At 36.2% G+C, this 24,530-nt stretch overlaps 1 protein-coding gene across 1 annotated transcript in view; it reads right to left on the reverse strand.

Moving 5' to 3' along the window:
- Positions 1–24,530, reverse strand: part of LOC148942904 (BLOC-1-related complex subunit 8 homolog) — a 61,323-nt gene that overhangs the window by 23,373 nt on the left and 13,420 nt on the right. Inside the window, exons 2-3 of the mRNA XM_089102242.1 lie at positions 6,872–6,980; positions 2,245–2,422 (exon numbers count right to left, since the gene is read on the reverse strand). Coding sequence (XP_088958368.1) covers positions 2,245–2,422; positions 6,872–6,944 — 251 coding nt within the window. The 5' untranslated portion in view covers positions 6,945–6,980. The remainder of the gene's footprint in view (positions 1–2,244; positions 2,423–6,871; positions 6,981–24,530) is intronic.

The raw sequence follows: 24,530 nt of genomic DNA on the forward strand, positions 1-24,530 counted from the left end.
ATTAACTCAGGACCAGCTTGGTGGATTGAGTTGAAACTTTCAGGGAGTATTGGAGGGCCAAGCGGACCTCAAATTTTTACTTGGAGGAAGGACTGTGGTGAATTGGAAGAAACTATGTATCAAGGTTATCAAAATGGCATATCTCCAACGTTTCAGGAGCAACAGGTGGCGATCAATCTGAAACTATCAGAGTGTGTGTGTGTGGGGGGGGGTGGGCATCATGTTTTACTGTTACAAGGGAAAAATATAGGGGCAAAAAAATGCGTGTCTTGGATCAACCTAAAAATTTTGGCATTGTTAATTCCAGTGAAGCTTCAAATCTATTCACGGTGATGTAGGGAGGTAGAACAAATCACAGTACTACCAAAATAGCGCAACTGCAACATCTCAGAAATGTTTTGGGTGGTCGAATTAAAACTTACAGGGAGTGTTGGGGGAGGGTAGGTGGAATTCGAATATCACGTTTAGAGAAATGGGTAAAAACGAAAAAAAACATTTTTGTCTCCTTGTTCATCCGAAAAAGGATTGACAATTTTTTCTTGAAAGCTTGAAACTTCTATCCGTAAGAAAATGGCCAAGAAAACCCTTAAGCACAGGAAAAGAAACTCGAAAAAAACTTGTTTTGCCCAAAAATGGGCTCGAAACTTTTTCTTCCAACCAGCTACGACTCGTGATACTTTTCTTCGGCCGAGTTACTTGACTTTGAAAGTTTTTCCTGACAAAAAGACTAAAGACACAAATCTGGTTGCATTAATTCGTGACATCCTCCTTTTTTAAGACAAAAAAAAACGTTTTTTTTTTTAAATAAACAACCTTGACAGGCCTTTAGTTAAAAAAAAGAAAGTTACAACGAAATATGACAAAAGGTAATTCTTTTAATGAAATATTAGATCAATGAAATACGTGTACATTACAGGATGTCTCCAGGATGGGGTTTCAGTATAGCATCAACCCAACAGAAGACCAAAACTTACGTAGATTTTCAGTTCATATAAATAAAAATCCCCTACCCTCTCTCCATCCACTCAAATTTCTATAGTGAACTATTATTGAAAAACTTATTGCACATAATTATCGTTGATCGAAAATTTTGAGAGAATATTCAAATTTTGTCCGAGACCTAAATTACAATGAAGTATTTTAATTCTTAAACTGAAAAAAAACTTTAAAAATGTTCTTATAACTAACCTAAAATAAAACTACGTTAATCAAAAAACAAACAGAAGCTAAGTACAAAAAAAATGTCTCCCAAAAAAGATCCTTTCCAAAGAAAAATAAAGAATCATACTAAAACTGTGACGAGCAGAAACAATAGTCAAATGATCATACAAATCTAAGCCGCACAGAAATTATTGCCCATGAATGAATGAAACCCAAAACGAACAGAAACTAGAACGAGCAATCACATCAAACATGAATATACCAGATGCTTCTATAGATAAATAAATGAATCCTAGGACAAGAAGAAATTTAAATTAATAATAATCAAGTCAAACTTAAAACGGACATAAATTACCAAGAAAAGGGGCAACCCCCTATATATTCTAAAGGCCAGAACGTCATTTGCGCTATACAAATAAAAACATATTTTAAATGTTTCCTGTTTAATAATTATGAAATTTAAAAATCAAAAATCGCTGAGAGTTATAGGAATTAGCACTATTGTGTATTAAACAATCAGTCTACTTTTATTCATTTTTTTTTTCAGTAATCTCGATTATTGTCGCGATTTTCTTTTCTTTTTATTAAGAATAATTTGACAAACAAAAATGACAATGTTCAAAATACGTATGTTTCCAACAAAACACAAGTGAACCTAAAGATGTTTAGAGGATTTTATGGGAGCTTTGATTAGCTCCCCATAACCTTATAATGTAAGCTTCGATTAGCATTGCGATATCATTTTTTGTTATTTTGTTGTTGATATTATGACAGGTGAAAAACACCCTGTTCGAAGAACAAATCGTTTTCAGTAGGCTAATGAGCGAATGACACTTTGGCCATTAGGCCAGGAAAGTTTAGTAAGGGATGGTAGCCCTACTCTTATTTGCAGTAATTTCTGTTCCTTTTAGGTTCGACTTAACTATTCGTTTGAAGTTCTGCTCACTTGGAGCTTCAGATCTTCATTGAAAATAATTTTTGACCGTTTTAAGTTTAAACACTACGCCTCATTATAATATGGCTCCCAACTGTTCTTTGAAGAAATTATTTTTTAAATTAACATCCCCAAATAATCAAACTTGCCCATGAGCCAAATCAGTGTCATAGCAGCCACCTTGAAGCACTGAATTCAACTGCATACAATCTTGTCTGGTTTCAATCATAACTGGCAAAGATCTTCGAACATGTTCTTGAAGACGGTACATTGCCAATGATGGCTCATTGGCCAATAGATGAGTGTTCTCAGATAGCTTCTCAGCAGCTAGAATACCATAAGATTCATTAGTGTCTTCAACCGAATCAATTTAAAGAAATTGACTAAAAAAAATGACTTTATCGATACCAAAATGTACTTACTTACTTGCAGCAGGACTAGGCACTTTCCGCCTCAGCTGGCATCTGAAATTCAGATGTTTCGTCGGAGTTTGTTCAATCGCTCCCCTATTTTCAAGTATAAAATTAAAATACAACTAAGTTTTATTGTATAAACAAGAATATCGCGACCATCTTTATTTACTGAGACAAAAATATAACTTAACCAAAGGTATTGCCACGATACTCAAGCTCAAGTTTTAAAGTCAATGGCCATATTGGACCGTCTAAATCCAAAAATCTTAAATACATTTTACTAAGCCCAAGTTTCGATCAATTAATTAGATTTCTTTCTTTCTGTCACTACTCCTGTCCCTTCTCCACTTAGAAATGATAGGTGCACACACTTGATAGTTTAGTGTAGATCAAACGATTTTTCCAGGATATGTCCATCCCTTCGAAAAGAAGCATGTTTAGGTTATGGAAGGATATCCTTTTTTATGCGTTATACATTTTCTTTCTTTTAGATCCCCAGAGTAATAGGGTCCTTGGGACATTTTAGGGTGCAAGTCTCACTTAGCTCCCATCCCTCTTTGTGTAGTTCGGTACTTAAATATGAAGACAGACAAGCATATTAATTGATAGTTTTTGCATACTACACATAAATAGCATTTGCTCCTATTAAGACAATATTTCAAAACATTATTATTTTTTTTGAAGCTAGACCATTCAATACCTAGATGGGGGGGGGGGGTTATCATGTAGCTGTTCAAGTTTTTAGATTCGCACATTATACTCTTCAATCATTGGCTCATTAAGCAAAGGGGTTACTCGCTTTCTTTTTTTTTTAGAGAGAGAGAGATAGATTTATTCTAAACAATCAAACAATTTAACATAAGTTTAACGGCCACCCCAAGAAGTAAAAGCTTGTCCAAGGGGGTGGCGAAAATACACTAACATAACAAAAAATAAAAAAACCAAAAAAATAATAAATTATCTATATCACAGTCCCCAAACAGCACCACAAACCTTAAACCTTAACATTTTCATTAAATTTGCAATCATATTCATAATCATCACTCCCAGGAGCCATAAAAATTTACCAATATCATTATTATTAAAAAAAAAAAAAAAAAAAAAAAAAAAAAAAAAAAAAAAAAAAACCCTAAAATTCATACTTACTAAAAAGCATCCCTTTTTTTAAAAAATCTTTTGACTAAAAAAATGGTTTTGGCTTAGAAAGTAGTTGAAAGTCCCTGAGTAAATATGGTCACAGTGCCTTTAAGCCAATTGGTACCAATTGGGGCGGGGGATCAGGGAAGCCATGAACTTCTAGATCTTGAACGACACCTGGTTATTTCTATTTCATAGCTATGGACTATACCACACGCTTGACTGAATGAGTGGTCTTTTGCGCTATTTACCCCTGTGCTTTGTAAATTCACAACTATTTAATACCCCCTGTCACAGTTACCCCCTGTTTCTAGATGTATTTCTTCATGTTGTTCAATTTTTTGGGATCTTCATTTTTTTTAATTGCCCCTCACTCACGCTTTCGTGAATCGGTACCACTGTTTGAGCCCTGTCTTAATTGGTGTAATAAAGGTCACAAGGATCCTACACCTTGGGCAGCTTATACACAAATTGCAGAAAGGATATTTCGCTTTGTCTTAATCGATGTACGACGATTTAAAAAAAAACAACACCTCCATAACCCTTATTGGCCTCCTTTTTAGTTGACACAAGATGATTAGAAGAGACAACTTCTGTTTCTACTTCCATACCAATAGCCATTCTGAATCGGTTGCTGGGTATTGTTCCTCGCCAGTCAAACCCAGAAGCTATTATTAATGGAGCATATTAGGTTTTGCCCTTTCTTTTCGAATCCTTTTCCTTCACATATTCTACCGATTAAAAATTATTTTTTCATTGTTTAATAGGCCCCTAAGTTTATTTAATATTCCTGTATCAAAATTTTCCCATGATAAAACACTACAGTAAATAGAGGTGTAAAAAATTAAAAGCGATGACCCAAAAAAACTAAGTGATCATGAGTTGAAGGTGGTATAACCTTTCTATGCGTGCAAAGTTTGTATGGGGGTGTGGTGATAACGAACGGACACGAGCCCAAGAGCTCAGTTTTTGGACTGCCACTTCTTGTGACTACTTGCGATTGTGACTACTTGCAAATACAAATTACGGGTGCTACTAATTGCCACTGTGACTATTTGTGACTGCAACTACTTGCAAATGCAACTACTTGTGATTCCGACTACTTGCAACTGCAAATGCAACTACTTGTGACTGCGAAGGAGATTACTTGCCACTGCGACTACTTGTAACTGCAACTGTAACTGCTTGCGACTGTGGCTACTTGCTATAGAAAAATAGTAACTTCTCGCACGTTAATTTTCATCGGATACCCATAGGAAAAATAAGTACCTGATTTACAAAAGTAATAGTCCAGGTTATCATACACTATTCAAAGAGTCTGACAGACGATGGACATAAAATAAGAAAGTACATAGTGTATGCTATTTAATGAGGACCAGAGAAAAAAATTTGCCCCTTACCAAAAATTCAAGTCCCAGTACCCACCAAACATAAAAGAAAAAAAAATTCTGGAAATTCTAACTCAATCTGTGAGACAAAATAAGTTATACCTATCAAAATACGTATACAATTTGTCACCTATTACTGAAATTACTATTGCAATTAATTAAAATAATAGTTACCATTCCTGAATCAGCCCCAAACGGCAATTTTTCTCACTAGAAGGTTTTTTTTCAAAACGCAATTTTAAAATTTTCGGTTGCTATGCGCTGGACTTCGTTCTTTACTAGGTTGCAGCGAATGCTGCAACCATGATCTACTGACTGCGAGTAATCAAAGAGTTAGTGGTAGCTAACTATAAGTAAGGAGCAGCTCATGTAAACAGTTATCAAAATTCTGAAAAATTAACTTTTTTAACAACACATACATCAAATGAACGCGCTTTTTATAGCAATCCTAAATAGGTTATGTCAAATTCATTAAAGTTAATGTTTCAACACCAAAAATTACGAGCCTAGCCAAATTTGTCTAATTTTTCAATAAAGGGTAAAGAAGGTTGACTGAAGTGAAATACAATCAATTAATTACCAAATTCAGCATATCGGAGAGCCCTCAAAGCCAGCATATCAGTCGAAACTAATCCCCAGCCTTTGTAGATTCGCAGGAATATTTTTTTATTAAGCCTGTAATATAGTACAGCAGGGTGACAGCTCCCTTCTTGGCACAAACAAAAAAACGTGCAGCATAAGAGGCGGGGGAGCAGCATCGTCAGCACCACCAGGAAATCTCTGAGGAGAGAGGGGGAGGGATGGTAAGTACCACTAGGAGCTTTTTATATTGAAATTTAAATGGAAATATCTCTCATTTTCTTAAAAGGTTCATTTTCAAATGTCTTCTTGTTGTCAGAAGGGCACTGAACCCCTAGGTTTCCCTGCCAGCACCCTTGGGAGACATCCCTATAAAAAGATGTATTTATTAAAAGAACTCGCCTCAAAAACCAAGTAAATGATGACTATATAATTAATTTTTGATATTTCAGACCCCATCCCACCCTCCAAAATAAATATATAAGGGGGTATTACTTTTTGAGATATTATTATCATTCTTGAAGCATTATTATATGAATATCAAACTCAAATAGTGAAATGGTAGTTGAAAGAGAGTGTAGTAGCCTTTGTCATATTTAAGAGAGCCTTGGATCAAATACTTCATAGTAATAATAACTAATAAAGAGTGAACATTGCCAATAGGAATCAAAGCTCTGAAAAAAGCTATTAAATTGTATACTAAATAAGCTCTTTTCTTGAAGCATTTTTCTGTGAAAGTTCAACTTCGATTAAAAGAGTCAGGTTTGAGGGAGCAGTAGCTTTCCTGACATTTATAGTAACCCTGGGTATGGTATTAAGAATGAACAGAAATTCAATATAAACAAAGTTTTTTAAACTAAAATAAAGCAACATTAAAACTGAAAATGAACAGAAATCATTCCATTATGAAGGAAAGGGGGGCTACTTCCTCCTCAAACGTACACTCTTTACACTAAAGCTTGACTTCTTGGCCCCGATGTTTTAAGAAAGACTCTCCAAGTACAAGTTCACTTACAAACGCTTTTGGCATAGCACTATGAACCGTTAGCATAAACAGTGGGGGGGGGGGAGCCTCCTTTATATACGAACATAATTTCTATTCATTTCAAGTCTTATTGTTACTCTTTACTTTCATTTGAAAAAATGCTACGATCTGAAGAAGCTGTTATAAGTTCTCATGTTAACATCATGTCACAGCTTTCATATTAGCCATGGGAATTGATCAACACTATCAATTATATAAAGAAGATTAAACTTACTTTTTCTTGCTCTATATTCAGTCTCTGGGTTCCTCAAGTGTTCAAATTCCAAGCTCGTCATTGCTTCAGTCATTTGAAGCTATCTTGGACTGCTTTTGCCTTTTTGCTGCTGAAAAAGGAGGGGAGTATTTAACTACCTCTTTGATTTACTTCATAGGTTCACAGAGTAGCAGTTGGGGGTAATTTCAGAGGGGCAACTGATAGCACCAATAATATGTTTAAAAACATGAACCTCCCATATTTCCTGAGTGTTGGGATCCTTTTGACAATATCATGGTAAACTTGTAGTACATGACCACTTCTAATGGTAATATGTTAATAAATTAAAACTAGTACCATTCAATTACTTATTTTATGCTCTTTTCGAATATCATGGCCACTTTTATGACATTGCGACCCATTTTATGCTCTTTTCAAATATCTTGGCCACTTTCATGACATTGCGACCCATTTTATGCTCTTTTCAAATATCATGGCCACTTTCATGACATTGCGACCTATTTTATGCTCTTTTCAAATATCTTGGCCACTTTCATGACATTGCGACCCATTTTATGCTCTTTTCAAATATCATGGCCACTTTCATGACATTGCGACCTATTTTATGCTCTTTTCAAATATCATGGCCACTTTCATGACATTGCGACCCATTTTATGCTCTTTTCAAATATCATGGCCACTTTTATGACATTGCAACCCACCCCTCCTGATGGTCCAGATATGGCTCTAAATAATCCATCTTTTTGTTGTTTTCATTTCATAAAGCATAATGTCTCCTTGTTAGGTTTCTTGCATTCTTGACCTGTGAAAAACATTTGGCCCATGTGATTGCAATAGAATTGTTGGATAAATAAAATATATTTTAAACGTAGAAAACAATGGAAAGAAGCATGATAAAAAGATTAATAGAAACATAGAGAATATTTTTAGAGAGAATAGAGAAAATTTTAAGAATTTGCGGAGAGAATAGAAAGCAGTATAAGAAGATGACAAGAGAGAAAAACAATGCAAAGCAGCAAAGAAAGAAAAAGAACTTATTAAACCACTCAGGGAAAAAGATAAACATCAATTCTGGAAAGCTATACATAGGTAACTGAAGGGAGAGGCACAAGATACATATTCTTTGGAGCCTGAACACTGGGAACAGCACCTCAGGACACAATCGGTAAACAGAAACCGAATGGAAGAAGATCTCCTAAACATTCTACCAGAAATTATACCTTTTGGACCCCTGACAGAAGGAGACAGAAAATTGATAGCCCCCATTTCGGAGCAGGAGATATGGGAGGCTATGAAATCAGCTAAAGAAAAAGCTACAGTTAGAGACTGAATTCCCCTACCATTATGGAAAAAGGCAAAAAAAGCTTGCATACCCGTTTTAACTGTCGTTTTCAGCCACACATTTTTGTTGTGGAGCTTGCCAATAGAATGGACAACATCTATATATGTACCACTATATAAAAGACAAAACAGCAAAAAATTATCGAATTACCGACTAATCCAGATTTCTCCCATAGCTAGCAATATTTTTTGTAAGATAGTAGATAGTCGACTAAGAGAATGGCTAGAAGAATTAGGCAAATTAATAGCAGAGCAGGGCGGGCTTAGGAAAGAAGGGAGTATAATAGAGCAGGTTTTTATTTTGCATAGTATAGTTAGAAAAGGAATCATGAAAAGAGGGGGTAGGATTTACGCAGCGCTCCTGGACGTAAGAGGGGCTTTTGATAATCTGATCAGAGCTATAATAGTTAGGCAACTTTTGGAGATCAGATTGCCTGTAAATTTTGCTAGATTAATTGTAGGAATATATAGTTCAGTAGGCCTAGTTGTTAGAATACTGAGGAAGGTATCCGGGAAAATTTTGATGCAAATAGGTTTAAAACAGGGATGCCCACTGTCACCGATTTTGTTCAACGTGTATATTAATGATATAGTTGATTTTTTCAAGGAGAAAAGAGCTCCGGACGTACTGGTAAGTGTTTTGAAAATATGCATGCTTCTGTTTGCTGATGATATTGCTCTCACAGCAAAATCGGCAAAAGAAATGCAAACATTATTAAACATAGTGGAGGAGCATTTGAATATGAAAGAATTAGAAATAATTAAGAAGAAAACAGTAATTGTAGTTTTTAAGAAATTTGGAAAATTAAGGAAAGATGGTGAATTTAGATTTAAAGATGATTTTATAGAGATTAAAAAAGAATTCGTGTATTTAAGGGTTAAGTTTTTGTGGAATGGTAAGTATACACAGGAGGTTAAGCATAGAGTACGAAAGGGAAATATGTGTATGAATTTAATTTTTAAAAGTGAGGTAGGAAAGATTAGGGATTTAGCAATTCATAAATATATTTAGGACTAAACTCCTCCTGGTTATGAATTACAGGTGGTAGCTGTGGGGTTTTAGAGAAAGTGAGGAGTTGGAGAGAATGCAAAGACATTACTTAAAGAGAATTTTTAGGGCCCACAAATCCACTCACAGTGTTGTACTGGAGGGGGATTTAGGACTAAGTAGGTTAAGAAAAGATAGGTTAATAAGAATAGTGAAGTTTTGGCTAAAACTTTTATGAAGTAAAAACAGGCTAGAGAAAAGAAGCATATTCTAGTTTGTTGGAGGATAAGATAGAGGGAGGGTGGCCGCAAGAAACCGAGACAATTTTAGATACAGTGGTTGATAAGGTAAAAGAAAGGTTAGACGAGCAAGGGCAGGGTCGGCAATACAGCAGTGGCAGGCTCGGAAGGAGGTCTTGGGATCTCTGAGTCTGTATAGTACAGTGAAGGACACGTGGGAGGAAGAAGTTTATTTTAAGTTGGCATTGAAAGGGGAAGAAATAAAATGGATTTTGAATTTAAGGGCAAGGTCAATTGATATTTGGGAAAGGGAGAGGAAATTTAGGGGTCATGGTGTTAACCCAGTCCCTTGTCTGATTAAATAAAAAAAAACAAGTTTTTTTAACTTAAAGTAAGGAGTGACATTAAAACTTAAAACGAACAGAAATTATTCCGTATATGACAGGGGCTGTCCCCTCCTCAACGCCCCGCTCTTTAAGCTAAAGTCTTTTATAGTTTTAAAAAATAGAGTTGTGAAAAAGAGTCAAACTTTAGCGTAAAGAGTGAGGCGTTGAGGAGGGGGCAGCCCCTTTTATATACGGCATAATCTCTGTTCGTTTTAAGTTTTAATGTCACTCCTTACTTTCAGTTTAAAAAACTTGTTTTTTTAATTTAATTTCTGATCGTTTTTTAGTTAATGCAGCTTTTATTTGCATAAAAATTTTACTTTTCTTTTGCTAAATGGATGTCTTTACAAATTAACTTACGTAACTAACTTCTATATTCGTATATTTTTATTCTGGCAAAAAATACAAAGTTGCAGATTTTTGCAGATATGAGCTTGAAACCTATGTAATAGGGTTTTCTGATACGCTGAATTCTGACGGTGTGATTTTCATTAAAATTCTTTCACTTGTAGGGGATGTTTCCCCCTCTTTAAAAAATCGAGTAAATTTTCTCAGGCCTGGAGCCTTTGATGAGTAATACTAAACTTAATAAAATTTATATATTTAGGATCAGCATTATAAACACATTCTTTTGATACATTTATTGACATCAAAATTCCGTTTTAAAAAGTTTCGATTACTATTGAGCCGTATCGCTTGTTTTTTTATTGTTTTTTTATTACGTATATGTTATTACGTATATGAAGGGGTTCTCCCCTTAGTCAATACCACGCTCTTTACGTTAAAAGTTAAAAAAAATTTTGATTCACAAACCCCTGAATCACAAAGGCCGTTTAATTAGAATAGATAGCTCTTTTGAAAGCAATAAAAAAAACTTTAGCGTAAAGAGCGAGGTTTTGACTTGGGGGAGAACCTCCTCACATAAGTTATAATTTCTGTTCGTTTTAAGTTCTAATATTCCTTCTTACATTTCAGTTGAAAAAACTTTTTTTTTATTTAATTTCTGATCGTCTAATGATCGATTTAATTTCTAATGCTTGGAAATCCGGCGCCCCCTTCATAGAAATGTCTCTTGCCCCAAAGAAACATCCTCCGCGGAAATATTCTCCAGAGTAACCCCCTCCTCTAGCCCCCCCCCCCCAGAAAAAATCCTTCCTGAAAATGATTGTATACTTCCCAATAACCAATAAATAATGCTGGCAAGTCCGGCGCCCCCTTCATGGCAATTTCCCTTCCCCCATGAAAACTTCCATCATGAACAGATCCTCCAACATAACCACCGATCCACCCTTCCCTCCCACTCCCAGAAAAAAAACCTCCTGAAAACTTCTTTATACTTCCCAATTACCAAGGCTATATGTTAGCATTGGGTAAAGCTCATAGCTTTTAGCCTTCCCTCTGAAAACATCGGGGTATTAAGTCATCCTAAAAAACATATTTATAATATATTCACCCATGTTGAACAAAATAGCTATCTCAAAATTTTGATCGGGTGACTTTGGGAAAAAAATAAGTGTGGGAGGGGGCCTAGTTGCCCTCCATTTTTTTGGTCACTTAAAAAGGGAACTAGAACTTTTAATTTCTGTTTCAATAAGCCCTCTCAAAATATTCTAGGACCACTGAATTGTTAAGATCATCCCTGGGGAAAAAAACAACAAACAAACACGCACCCCTGGTCTTTCTTCTGGCAAAAAATGTAAAATTCCCCATTTTTGTACACAGGAGCTTGAAAATTCTAATGTAGGGTTCGCTGATACGCTGAATATGATGGTGTGATTTTCATTAAGGTTCTATAACTTTTAGGGGGTCTTTCCCCTTTTTTTTGAAAATCAGTCAAATTTTCTCAGGCGCGTAACTTTTGATGGGTAGCAATAAACTTGATGAAAGTTATATATTTGAAATCAGCATTGAAATATGATTCTTTTGATATATCTATTGGTATCAAAAACCCGTTTTCTAGAGTTTCGGTTACCATTGAGCCGGGTCGCTCCTTACTTACAGTTCGTTACCACGAACTGTTTGATGTGTGGGGAAGATGATGAGGATATTTTGCATTTTTATGGGGAATTTTAAGGAATTGGCAGATTTGAGAAATGAGTGTTTTTGTAAGTGTTGGCACATAGAAGGTGGGTGGAAAGGATTGTAGGATCACAAGTTAAAATGACAGTAAGGAATTTGGCTCAGTATGTTGATGAAGGGCTGATACATCATGAAAGATGTATCTCTTTATAATTGTTTTTGTGAAGATTCATATATAAGTATGTTTTTCTTTTTAATTTATTTGTGTTTTTTGTTGGTTTTGTTATATTTATGCTGGGTTTTTTTTTCTATGGCCCGATGGTTTTTTTTGGAAATACATACATACATACATACATACATACATAGCCTATTATAAAGTAAGCATTTAATTTTTCCTCATTTTCTTTTAGTTTTGTCTGGCATTTTAGTTTTGTCATATATCCTATGGCTGCATTTGGGACCATAAGAGGGGGGGATATTCTCCAAAAAGGTGACCATGATATTTGGAAAGAGATATTGAAAGAGATGATATTTGATAAGGAATTTTATGGTACTGCTTTTATTTCATTAACATATTTCCTTTAGAAGTGGTCATACTTGCTGGATATTTCCCCATTCCTCCCCCATGCAAGGGTAAGCTCTATTCAAACTAAGTTGTAATACCTGCAATGAATATTATATATTATTATTATTATTATTCATTTATTGCCCGTCAAAAAAAAAGGTACAAAAGGTACAGTAGACGGAGTAATCACTAAAGAAAACAAAAAGAAAAAAGAAGAAAAAGAAGGACACAAACACACATTGAAATTTCAAATACATGACAAAAAAAAAAAACTCTTCATTACATTAATACGAACAATGATGCTAACGAAAGGATGATAAAAGTTTTTTTAAAACGGGAGAGAGATTTGTTAATACTAATAATTACATGCATTACATTAATACAAAAAAAAACTATTTTGAACAAATTTTTGACCATGGATGATTAAACTTACTTTGAAAACGGGATAGAGATTTATTAATGCTAATATTAGGGTCAGCTAGCTTATACAAATGAATAATTTTACGGTTTCTTGTCCAAGGGGGCAAATGTAAAAGATATTTAGCAAATCTGAAGAAGATTGAGTGTAGGTGCTTTTTATCTGTAGTAAAGAATCAAACAGTTCGTGGTAACGAACTGTAAGTAAGGAGCGACCCGGCTCAATGGTAACCGAAACTCTAGAAAACGGGTTTTTGATACCAATAGATATATCAAAAGAATCAAATTTCAATTTTGATTTCAAATATATAACTTTCATCAAGTTTAGTGATACCCATCAAAAGTTACACGCCTGAGAAAATTTGGCTGATTTTCAAAAAAAGGGGGAAAGACCCCCTAAAAGTCATAGAACCTTAATGAAAATCACACCATCATATTCAAGCTCCTATCTACAAAAATGTGGAATTTTGCATTTTTTGCCAGAAGAAAGACCATGGATGCGTGTTTATTTGTTTGTTTGTTTATTTGGTTTTTTTTTCCCCAGGGGGGATCGTATCGACCCAGTGGTCCTAGAATACCGTGGGAGGGCTCATTGGAACGGAAATTAAAATTTGTTGTGCCATTTTTAGGGGACAAAAAAAAATGGAGGGCAATTAGGCCCCCTCCCACGCTTATTTTTTTCCCAAAGTCACCCGATCAAAATTTTGAGATGGCCATTTTGTTCAGCATGGTCGAAAATATGATAAATATGTCTTTTAGGATGACTTAATCCCCCGAAGTTCCCAAAGGGAGGGCTAAAAGTTATGAACTTTACCCAATGTTAACATATAGTATTGGTTATTGGGAAGTATACAGAAGTTTTCAGGAGGTTTTTTTTCTGGTAGTGGGAGGGAAGGGTGGGTTGGTGGTTATGTGGGAGGATCTGTTCATGAAGGAAGTTTTCTTGGGGGAAGGGAAATTGGCATGAAGGGGGCGCCGGACTTGCCAGCATTATTTATTGGGACGTGGGACGTATACAACCCTAAACAGGCCGGATGTGTTCTGGAGGGGGGGGGGCTAGCGGCGTGGGTTACTCTGGAGAATATTTCCGTGGAGGATTTTTCTTTGGGGTAAGGGACATTTCTATGAAGGGGGCGCCGGATTTCCAAGCATTATTTAAGAAAGATTCAGAAATTAAATAAAAAAAAACAAGTTTTTTCAACTGAAATGTAAGAAGGAATATTAGAACTTAAAACGAACAGAAATTATAACGTATGTGAGGGGGTTCTCCCCAAGTCAATACCTCGCTCTTTACGCTACAGTTTTTTTTAGTGCTTTCAAAAGAGCTATCTATTCTAATTAAACGGCCTTTGTGATTCAGGGGTTTGTTAATCAAAATTTGTTTTAACTTTTAACGTAAAGAGCGTGGTATTGACTAAGGGGAGAACCCCTTCATATAAGTAATAACATATACGTAATGAAAAAAACAATAAAAAAACAAGCGATACGACTCAATAGTAATCGAAAATTTTAAACAAAATTTTGATGTCAATAAATATATCAAAAGAATGTGTTTATAATGCTGATCCTAAATATATAAATTTTATTAAGTTTAGTATTACTCATCAAAGGCTACGAGCCTGAGAAAATTTACTCGATTTTTTAAAGAGGGGGAAACATCCCCTACAAGTGAAAGAATTTTAATGAAAATCACACCGTCAGATTCAGCGTATCAGAAAACAATATTACATAGGTTTCAAGCTCATATCTGCAAAAATCTGCAACTTTGTATTTTTTGCCAGAAGAAAAATATACGAATATAGAAGTTAGTTACGTAAGTTAATTTGTAAAGACATCCATTTAGCAAAAGAAAAGTAAAATTTTTATGCAAATAAAAGCTGCATTAACTAAAAAACGATCAGAAATTAAATAAAAAAAACAAGTTTTTTAAACTGAAAGTAAGGAGCGACATTAAAACTTAAAACGAACAGAAATTATTCCGTATATGAAAGGGGCTGTCCCCTCCTCAACGCCTCGCTCTTTACGCTAAAGTTTGACTCTGTCTCACAACTTTATTTTTTAAAACAATAAAAAACTTTAGCGTAAAGAGCGAGGCGTTGAGGAGGGGACAGCCCCTTTCATATAGGGGAGAGAGGGGTGAAACCGTACATTTTGAGGATTTTGACCCCTAAAAAGCGCATTTCTAAAGATACAAACTTCCTTTTTACATGAATAGATAGCTCAATTATTCACTTTTCTTGGTGATTTTTTTCAATGACATCCATCAAGTTGTTTCTGGGTGAGACCCAAAAATGTGTGACCTCTTCAAGTGTCCAAAGTCACCCCAACCCGGGGGTGACTTCGGACACACATGGGGCATTTCTGTACATTCATTAATTAATGCTTGTAATTATTGATTCAGATATTATTAACATTTTATTCAGATAATATACAAGTTAAATGTAACATTAAATTTATTGTATAGGAAATTGGGCCAAATCACAGCCAAATACAAGAGCTTTGGCTGTTCGCCCAGTTCCTCCTACTGATACCGGTGCGGGAAGCTTCATAATAATGTCTTGAAAGTCAGTTTCTGCACAATCTCGACATTCAGGGAAGATGAACTTCCTACCAGACTTGCGCAGGTAGTTTATTTTCGCTACCCTGCCACTTATTTCCGCAATTTCAGCAACATAGTAAACAGCAGAGTTTTTCTTCTTTCCAACCATAAACCTCACAAGCACAAAATTTCCACAAGATAATTCTTCATCTGTCTCAAACTCACTGATACTTCCACAATGTAAAGACTCGTCATTGAGCTGTATATCTATGTCTGAAATGCTGTCTCTAGTTTTGTCAGCAATGAGTGAAACCTCTGACTTTTTTAGCGACTTTTTCTTTTTCTTAGCAAGCCTTAGCTCAGTCTCTTCTTCTAGTGCTCTTTTTTCTGGCGTTTCTGTCAGAATTCTACTTTTGCCTTTTTTACGTTTTTTGCGCGGCCACACTTGCATTTTTGCCTGTGGATATGGTCTGATGTTTTCAGGAGTTACTGCTGTAGGCAAGTTTGACTGCTGTTGACCCATCATGACAGGAGATGAATCACAAAATAAACCAGGGTGAGGATCATCCATATTGGAAGTTTCTGGGGCATTCTGTTCAGCTGGATCTGGGCGGTTTGTCACCTCAGCTGGCAGAAAATCGACTTCTGTGAACACATTTGGATTTACAGGCCAAATTCCTGCCTTCTCAAAACCAGCTGTGATGTTTTGAGGATTCAGCTTTTCCAGAAAGGGATACTTGCACAATTTTGCTATTTCATGTATTGAAATTCTCTGACCAGGGTTTAATTGCATCCAATTGTCAAATGACTCCCTGATTGCATGCTTCAATGGTGCATACACTGAAACATCAAGGGGTTGGAGACGATGAGAGCAATGGGGAGGAAAGGTTAGGAGGTGGATGCCGTTATCTTTACAGAAGGAAACTAATTCTACTGAAATATGGCTTTCATGATTGTCAAACAAGAATAAAACAGGGTTATTTTTGCTGTGTTTGACCTCTTTTAGAAAGTGTTCCATGGAACAAAGGGAATTGTCCAAAGTCATTCATCCACTGCGATGGGCTAAGCCAATGCATCCTGGTGGTCCATCTTGATACATCCTTTCTGGAGCTTTGACTCTTGGAAAAACAAACACTGGTGGAATTGTCTGACCAATTGCAGATACAAAGCATAGTATTGTGGTATTTTCCCCTCTTTCTGCTGACACAGTCTGTGCCACCTGTTTTGCTCTCCTTTTAGCAATCACCTTTGGGGCCTGAACAACTGTAGTACTTCTGTTTCATCACAGTTCCAAATTCGACCAGGAGGAAAATGATATTTGCAATATAACTCCTGAAGATTTCTAAAGAAGACACCAATTATAACGGCATTAAAGCCAGCAGTACAAGCCTCGCTTGCATTTTTGGGTTTTCCGATGGACAAACTAGCGTTCCGCTTGATGAAACTTCTAAGCCAATCCCCTCCTGCTCTCTCATTCAATTTCCAGCTTGATGGGAATTTTATCTTCAATGTTATTGCCCATCGGTAGGCTAACTTTCTTGTTGCATAGGTAGTCAGCCCATGGTTAAGTAGTGAGCATTTTTCGAGGTATGCAGCAAGCTCTTTCTCTTGTTTGGAAGTAAAAACAAGCTTAGTGGTCTCCTGAACAATGTCATTGTCAAAATTGCTACCACTAGCACCACTCTGCTCCAGAATTTGCATTTTTGCCTTGTATTGTTTCATTGCATCCGCAAGGATACTCTTCTTCAGGGAAAATTCTTCTGCGGTTGCTCGGAAAGACAACTTCCTATGTATAAATTGAATAACAGCACGCCTGACTAATTCTGGATCAGGAGGACCACTTCTCTTTCGAATGTAGGTGCAAACCATCTGTAAAAGAAAATTATAATCGTCAGAACCCCAAGAGAATAACATGGAAATTAACACAGGTCACGCCATGCTTTGAGGTGTGCTTTGAGGCATAGAATGGAAAGATGCCTGCAGGCAGCATAATGTTCAGTTTTACATTATAATACAAAACATTAAACAAAAAAACTTTAAAAAACCACATCAATCATTTGTTTATGTTCATTTTTCTTACGTTTCTACAAGTCAGACAAACATTTCGGGGGGTTTCAAACCCTCTACCCCCTTGGATACAGCCTTAGACGCTACTGTTTATATTTCTGATATAAGTAGGCATTGAATAAATGTTTATTGTTCAACATAATAGTAAATCATTTAATAATAAGTATTTTTTTTTAAATATGATGGGTGAAAATGAATTGAACTGATCTGCATAGCTCTGAAGATGTACTGTAAATCTAAGATTATATAAATCTCACATTACTCCTTTTGAATGATCACTATCTAATTATAAGTTCCAATCACATATACTATAAAACTAAACATTATAATATATAAGACAATAATCCATAGAATGTATACAATTCAGAGTATGTATTTTAAACAAGCAGGGGTGGGGGGGGGGTAAGGTTTATTGGTACACCAGTTAGAAAGTATTGAGGAATATTCAATTAAGATTAACTTGAATATTTTTGCCATAAACAGTGACATGCCGAGACTATTTTAAACGCATAGACAGTCAAAAGTACACCTTAATTTCGGATAGAAATTAAAGGCTAAGCTTAGCCAAATCATATAAAATGCTGTCCAATCTTGAACATAGGATCTTAAAGTTGGAACAAAGTATCTAAATAATAGGCAGACTTAATCTTGGACAACTTTGATTCAGGACAAAGATTGTTACACAGAGTAGTTGTGTTTAAATAGGCTAGGCTGTAAGACAAGGGATAACTTTTGTCTAAGTGTAAATGTTGAAAACAAAGTTTGATAGTCAAAGCAAATCACTTCAGTTTCTCTATAGGACGACAGGAATACAGTCAATTTTACCAACATTCTGCTTCCAGCTACACATAGTTCCATTTTCCAACTTATGAAAGACTTCCGTCAGTACAGGGCAAAACCGGACACCACAAAAAATGCCTTGAATCACCCCCACAAAAGTGTCCGGAGTTACCCCATGTTGACACCATTTTGAAATATTTTTTTTTCGTAGATAACGGCCTGATATTAACTGATGAAAATTACCATGCAAATAGCAGGGGTATACCTTGTCTGATCCTGCTAACTCACGGCTCAAGAGCTACAAAAACTTAGAAAATATTTGACAAATACTACATGTGTCAGGATTTCCAGCAAGCACATAAAAACTTCCTTACCTCTTTTCTCGGTTGTCTCATTTCTCAAAAATTTAAAACTTGCGCCAAATGTGCGTTACATGAAGGGCATCTAGCGGGAATTTTTTGAAAGGATTAGCTCAAAAACTTTAGACGACAGGTCAAACGTACGGAGTCGCCCCCGTGCGGTATCGCCCCTCTCTCCCCTACGGAATAATTTCTGTTCGTTTTAAGTTTTAATGTCGCTCCTTACTTTCAGTTTAAAAAACTTGTTTTTTTTATTTAATTTCCAGAAAGGAGCAATGTAAAGCAGATGAGGAAGGGCTGTGGCGGTAAATGGATGCTAGAATGTAACGGTTGAAACGTAGTTTGCTTTTTACGATTACAGCGTAAGAAATGCTATTTTTACGCTCAACGTGAGAAATCAGCAAACGACGTGTGTGGCCTATAGATGTGCCAATTGGAAGGCCCATGTATGTAATATGGTCTGAGGGTTTAACAATTATATAGGGAATGATGAAGAGCCGACTGCAGGGGAAAACTGGGTGGGAGTTTTAAGCACAGTCATAGATTCCTATATAAATCCCTGAGAACACGGACAACTGATGGGTTTACGCCTCGCCTTGCCATATGAAGAAGCATGGACGAATGAACTAAGGGATCGAATGCATGTTTAACGGCATGTCCGGCGAGGATCATACTTTCTTCCGAAGATTCATCGTTGGCGAGGGCAGTAAAAACTGCTGTAAGAACATGAGAATAGCCAAGATTAGCCTGAAAACCGAACTGATATGGGGGAACGTAACATTTCTGTCTTAACTCATCAAGAAAAAGAAGCTCGAAAAGTTTGCATATCGTATTAGAGACGGTGATGGAACGGAAAGAAGAACATTGCAGCTCAGATATTCCTTTTTTTGGAATCGGAGTCAGATCACCAATGCAGAACGAGGAAGGAACAATACCTGTAACAAATATCATTTGCATGAGAAGGCTGAGGTGAGGCACCAATAGGTAACTTCCATTACTGATGTGTAGAGTGCTCACCTTATCTGTCCCACAAGACGCTTTCTTTTTAAGTTGGGATATGGCTTTTATAACAGTGTCACAAGTAACAACAAAATCAAGGTCAGGAGATTCATCAATGAATTTGCAGAGCTCGTCACAAAATTGTGACTCTAAAACAGGATCAGGCTCAGAAAATTCATTTTAAAAATGGGATATCCACTCGGACAAAGGAATGTCATTCGGTTCTGGCAAATTGGAGGAGCTAGTGCGAGGTAATAGCTTCCACAGTAGATCAGGTGAATTCCTCACCTTCTCGGAATAAAGGGTCTGTATTTTGGATGGACGAAGGGCAAGTTCCTTAGCAAAACATTTTTTTGACACTTTTCTCAGTTCATTGACTATTCATTGACGGTCACAAGCTTCAGACAGCACTAGATTTCCTGACCACCCGGGAACTTGGTACCAACACGTATTTTATTAAGAGGAACTGCCCTTTTTTCAGCACACAAAAGTGCATGGCAGATTTCTGCGGAGTATATATCAAGAGTTAATCTAACCTCATTAATTTTTTTATTAGAAGACTTTTGCAGAAGATGAAATGGAACCCGGATCTTGTTTAGGATACTATTTGAAATTTCAATGAACTGAGATGTGTCAATTTTATTCCAATCGCGAGAAGTACACCACTTGTGCCGGTGAACAGTATAAGCCTGTAACACTGGAATCTGAGAAGCTTCTCGGTTGAAACTAGAAGCAATAGGAAGATGGTCTGAAACTTGAAATTTGGAAACTACCTCAACACAAGGTATATCAAGGTTATATGACACAACATGGTCGAGGTTAGATGTTCAAGAGGAAGAATGAATGTAAGTAAACTGAACAGATTTCTGTTGAACTTTAGAATCATCACCAAATATTCCTAATAGTAAAGAAGCACGGATAGAAGCTGAAGACAACCCGCAATTTAAATCAGAATTAAAATCACCTATAATCAAACACGGGTTTTTAAGTTTAAGGACATCACAAAGACAAAAGCTAAGTTTACTAACTGCAAAAGTACAATCTCTCTCCAAATCTTCATCTTTGTAATCTGTGGGTAAATACACATTTATAATTACGCACTCACCTACTCGAACAGCTAAAAAACTATCACTAGAAAAGAAAACACTAGAATTAAGATTCGATGCTACATAAGTAGCAATACCACCGGAAGCTCTGCCTTTAGAAGCACTACGTTTAGCTGGAACCAAAAAGTTTTGAAGATGGCACTAATGTCAAGTAAACTAAGGCTGTGGTTGGTCAGGAAATGTTCCTGCAAACACAGAATATCATGATTATGAAGTATATTTTCAAGAATAGGTCTTTTTTATAAGACCATCATTAATGTTCCAAGAGAGAAAACGAATATTCATTTATCTACTTAGCTGCCCGTTTATCGGTTTGAGCGTTGCCAGGGCATTTGATACTGTAACAAGTGTGATTAGACTCTTTACATGTAATGCAAAACAAGTTCCGAACACATGGATTATCCCTGGTGGAAGAGTGCTCCGAGGAACCACAACGAGAGCACAGTTCTGCGTTCTTACAATCAGCGGCAAAATGTCCTTGCTGATGGCATCTGGAACACCGTCTAGGTATGAATATGAAATTCTGGACAGTTAACTTTTCATAACCCACCTTCACAGAATTTTTCAGAAAAGAATCGAGATCACTCCGTTGTTCAAAATAAATCTAGTAGACGCGTGACTTGCCACACTGCAAAGCTTTGACACACTTTGGAATAATTTTCTCTAGATTTTTTCGTTTATTCTGTCGGTACGCCTTTTATTACACCCATGAAGGCGGGAGATTTAAACAGGGGCTAAAAGGTCAGGTTATGACTTTTTTATCCGGTTAGCAACTCAGGAGGCAGCGGGTTTAATTTTTACGACAAATTTCTATTATGATGAAGAACGTTTCACCTCTGAAATATCATTTGCAGCTTCAGGACATATTTTATCAATAAAATCTTTCCTTAATAGTGGAGATGAAAGATTGGACGGGCAATTTTTTAACACAACAGCATAGGTAGGAGGATTGGATTGGTCCTTGGTGCAAGATGACTGAGCGGAAGAGGGCCAGGCAGAAGTTGCCTGTACTGCGAGATGTTGCTGATTTAGCTCAGACAAACTGTCAATTTTACGGGAAAGTTCATTCATGCGACAGGTTAACGTTGCAACGATCGCATTACCAATTGTTGGAATTTCACACGGTGAGCATATCCCAAATTTCGGGATCTTACGTTTTTCTTTCGATGCCGTAAATAACCACTTACAAATGTCAAGGACATTTTCATCGTCTTTTTGGCATCTAATTAAACATGTTCCAATTTCTAGCACCTGATGTAAGACCTCCTTTGCCTTTAGAATGGTTTCATGACTGAAAAAGCTTGTCGACTTAGCAATTATTGTTTCACCTTAATAAGGTGAAATATCTTTTCACCTTAGCAAGGAGGTAATCAAGAATATGGCAACTTTAGTTCATACTGATCCAAGCTCAAAAGAGAGAGTGGATCAGAATGTTTTCCTGTTGGGTATGTCAAACATCTGATCAAGACAAAATATGTTGATAAAAAAAAGTACAGTAAAGTTCCAGTTGAGGGACTTCTTGCTATCTTGGAATGTAGCACAATTAGGTGAACAGAACTTTCAGGAATGAATCAAGGGCTTAAAATGCACTTAGCAAGCTATATTGAGCTACTATCTCTACCCTTTTCCTGTTTATAGGGGTTAGAGGATTACATAGATGACAAGTCTCTACCTATCTAGGTTTTGACAACAAAATTTAACTTTAACTTTGAAATTTTCAGTCTCTTTTCCATTGGCTCTAGTGTTTGAAAATGAAATTCTCTTTTATGTCATTAGGCATTTAAGCCATATAAGGTTTTTTTTCCTAAACTTAGGAAATAGATTTTCAAATCTGTAAAAGCTTATAAATCAAGATTGAGCTTCAAAGCATTTTTCTTGTGCCACATTTGAGCTCTACATCTATTTCTCAAGTTTTTTTTTACTTTTATAATACAAACATTGTTAAATGTCAATACCCTTTGGGGGGAGGGGCGGAGGTTAGTATTTCAAAATACTTCCCCAAGGAATTATAAAGGCTCTAAATTCATTCCTGAGTTGATAAAATTGTTGGCTCAGATAACCCAGTTTTTCAACTAGCTTTTGCATCTAGTCTTTTGAAAAATCAGAAGCCCAAATTAAGTCTTTGATACTTTTAATGATTTAAATCTAACACAGAAAGATGAAGTCATCTGGTTCCACTAGTTTCAAGAGCCTCCCAAATGGAAATTTAATGAATAGAAACTTCCTTGAAGCTTATTTCAGGCAAAAAGTAAAGTGACTTCCATTATAAAATACAAGCCATCTTCAAGGAAAAAATGGCAATCCATTTCAACAAATTTTCTTCAAATATTTATGGATGGCTCCCTGAAAGGAAGCAAACCATGCCCTTGGCCTCATAAATGAATATTCACCACGAGGTCGCCATATGTGATAATGAAACTTTACAAATCTATGGTCAGCCCTCACCTGTTTTTCTTGGCATGACCTTAGCCTCTCCCAGCTATAAGATCAATGTGAAGGTACAGGAGAGTGTTCAAAGAAAAGCAGCAAAGCATATCCCAATACTGCAAGACAAAACCTACCAGGAATGTCTCACCTTACTCAAACTTCTTACTTTACTGTACTGTAGCCATAGAGAAGACACACAAAAACTCGTAATTTCCTGGAAAGTGATCTATTAAGTCATTTCTTCTCCCCATCCCTCTGAACTACCACCAGAGGACAAACTAGGAAGCTGCAAGTCCCCCATTGCACCAGGCAAGAGCACCAACACTTTTTTTCAGTCTGTTCTGTCCCACCATAGACTGTCTCAAGCCACCATCCAGTCTCAAACCCTAGAAGCCTTCAAGAAAGAAATTGATCAAGACTGAATCATTGATAAATGGAGGCTAAGCAGAGATGCCAGATCATAACCTAGAAACACCACCAGCAAAATTTTCTACAGCAGGTTCAACAATACCTTTTCTCACTGAATATGTGATTTAAGGTAAAACACAACATTAAAGTAAATCTATTTTTGCCAAAATTTAGATATATATTCACCAGATGGTAACATTCTAGTTTGGAGACTCGACACAAGGAACAATCTTAACAAATTGAAGAAGAAGAACTACCATTAGATTACTTATTTCATGTTCTTTTCAAATATCATATTTGCATTTTTGACAATGTACCTTCCTACTTGATGGTCCCATATACAATCCTATAGCCTATTTCTTCATTGTTTTTATATTGCGATGTGTTGTATAATGGATTGATCTAGTTCTGACTTGATGAGATTAAGTTTCATTAAGAGAATTATAATGACAAAAGCTTTATTGTCTTTGTGTTTTATTTTAGTTTTGTATACATCCATGGGCTATATCTGAAACCATCACTGGGAGGGGGGATGCATTTTAAGAAATGTAAACATGACAGCCTGTTTAAAATGAGCATCAAATAAGGAATCTAATAGAACTTCTTTTAATTTACTAAGATATTTATTTCTGCAGACCTGTTAAACTAGAATGTTATCCGCCTGCCACTAATGTAGTCTTTTAAGCGTAAAAAAATAAGCAAAGGTAAGGGATAATAGCTTGATAACACCTTTCCAAGGTGCATTTTAGGTCCTGAATTCAGTCCTGGAAGTTTCATTTACCCAGCTTAGCTACTTTCCAAGGTAGCAAGAAGAAATTAGAAGTTTAGGACCTTATAATCTGGGGGGGGGGAGGGGGAGAAAACTATGCCACAGGAGCGTAAAAATATAAAATAAAAAAAATTTGATAACAGATGTCAGAAAAAAGTGAGGGCAGGTGCCACCCCTGCCCAGGCCTAGAATCGCCATTGCAAAAAGCCTCCAGGAAGAAATTACAGTAAATATCTAGGTGGTGCAATAA

The sequence above is a fragment of the Artemia sp. Qi Xiang Cuo genome, chromosome 16, assembly GCF_049724085.1.
Source record: "Artemia sp. Qi Xiang Cuo chromosome 16, ASM4972408v1, whole genome shotgun sequence".
Classification (NCBI taxonomy): domain Eukaryota; kingdom Metazoa; phylum Arthropoda; class Branchiopoda; order Anostraca; family Artemiidae; genus Artemia; species Artemia sp. Qi Xiang Cuo.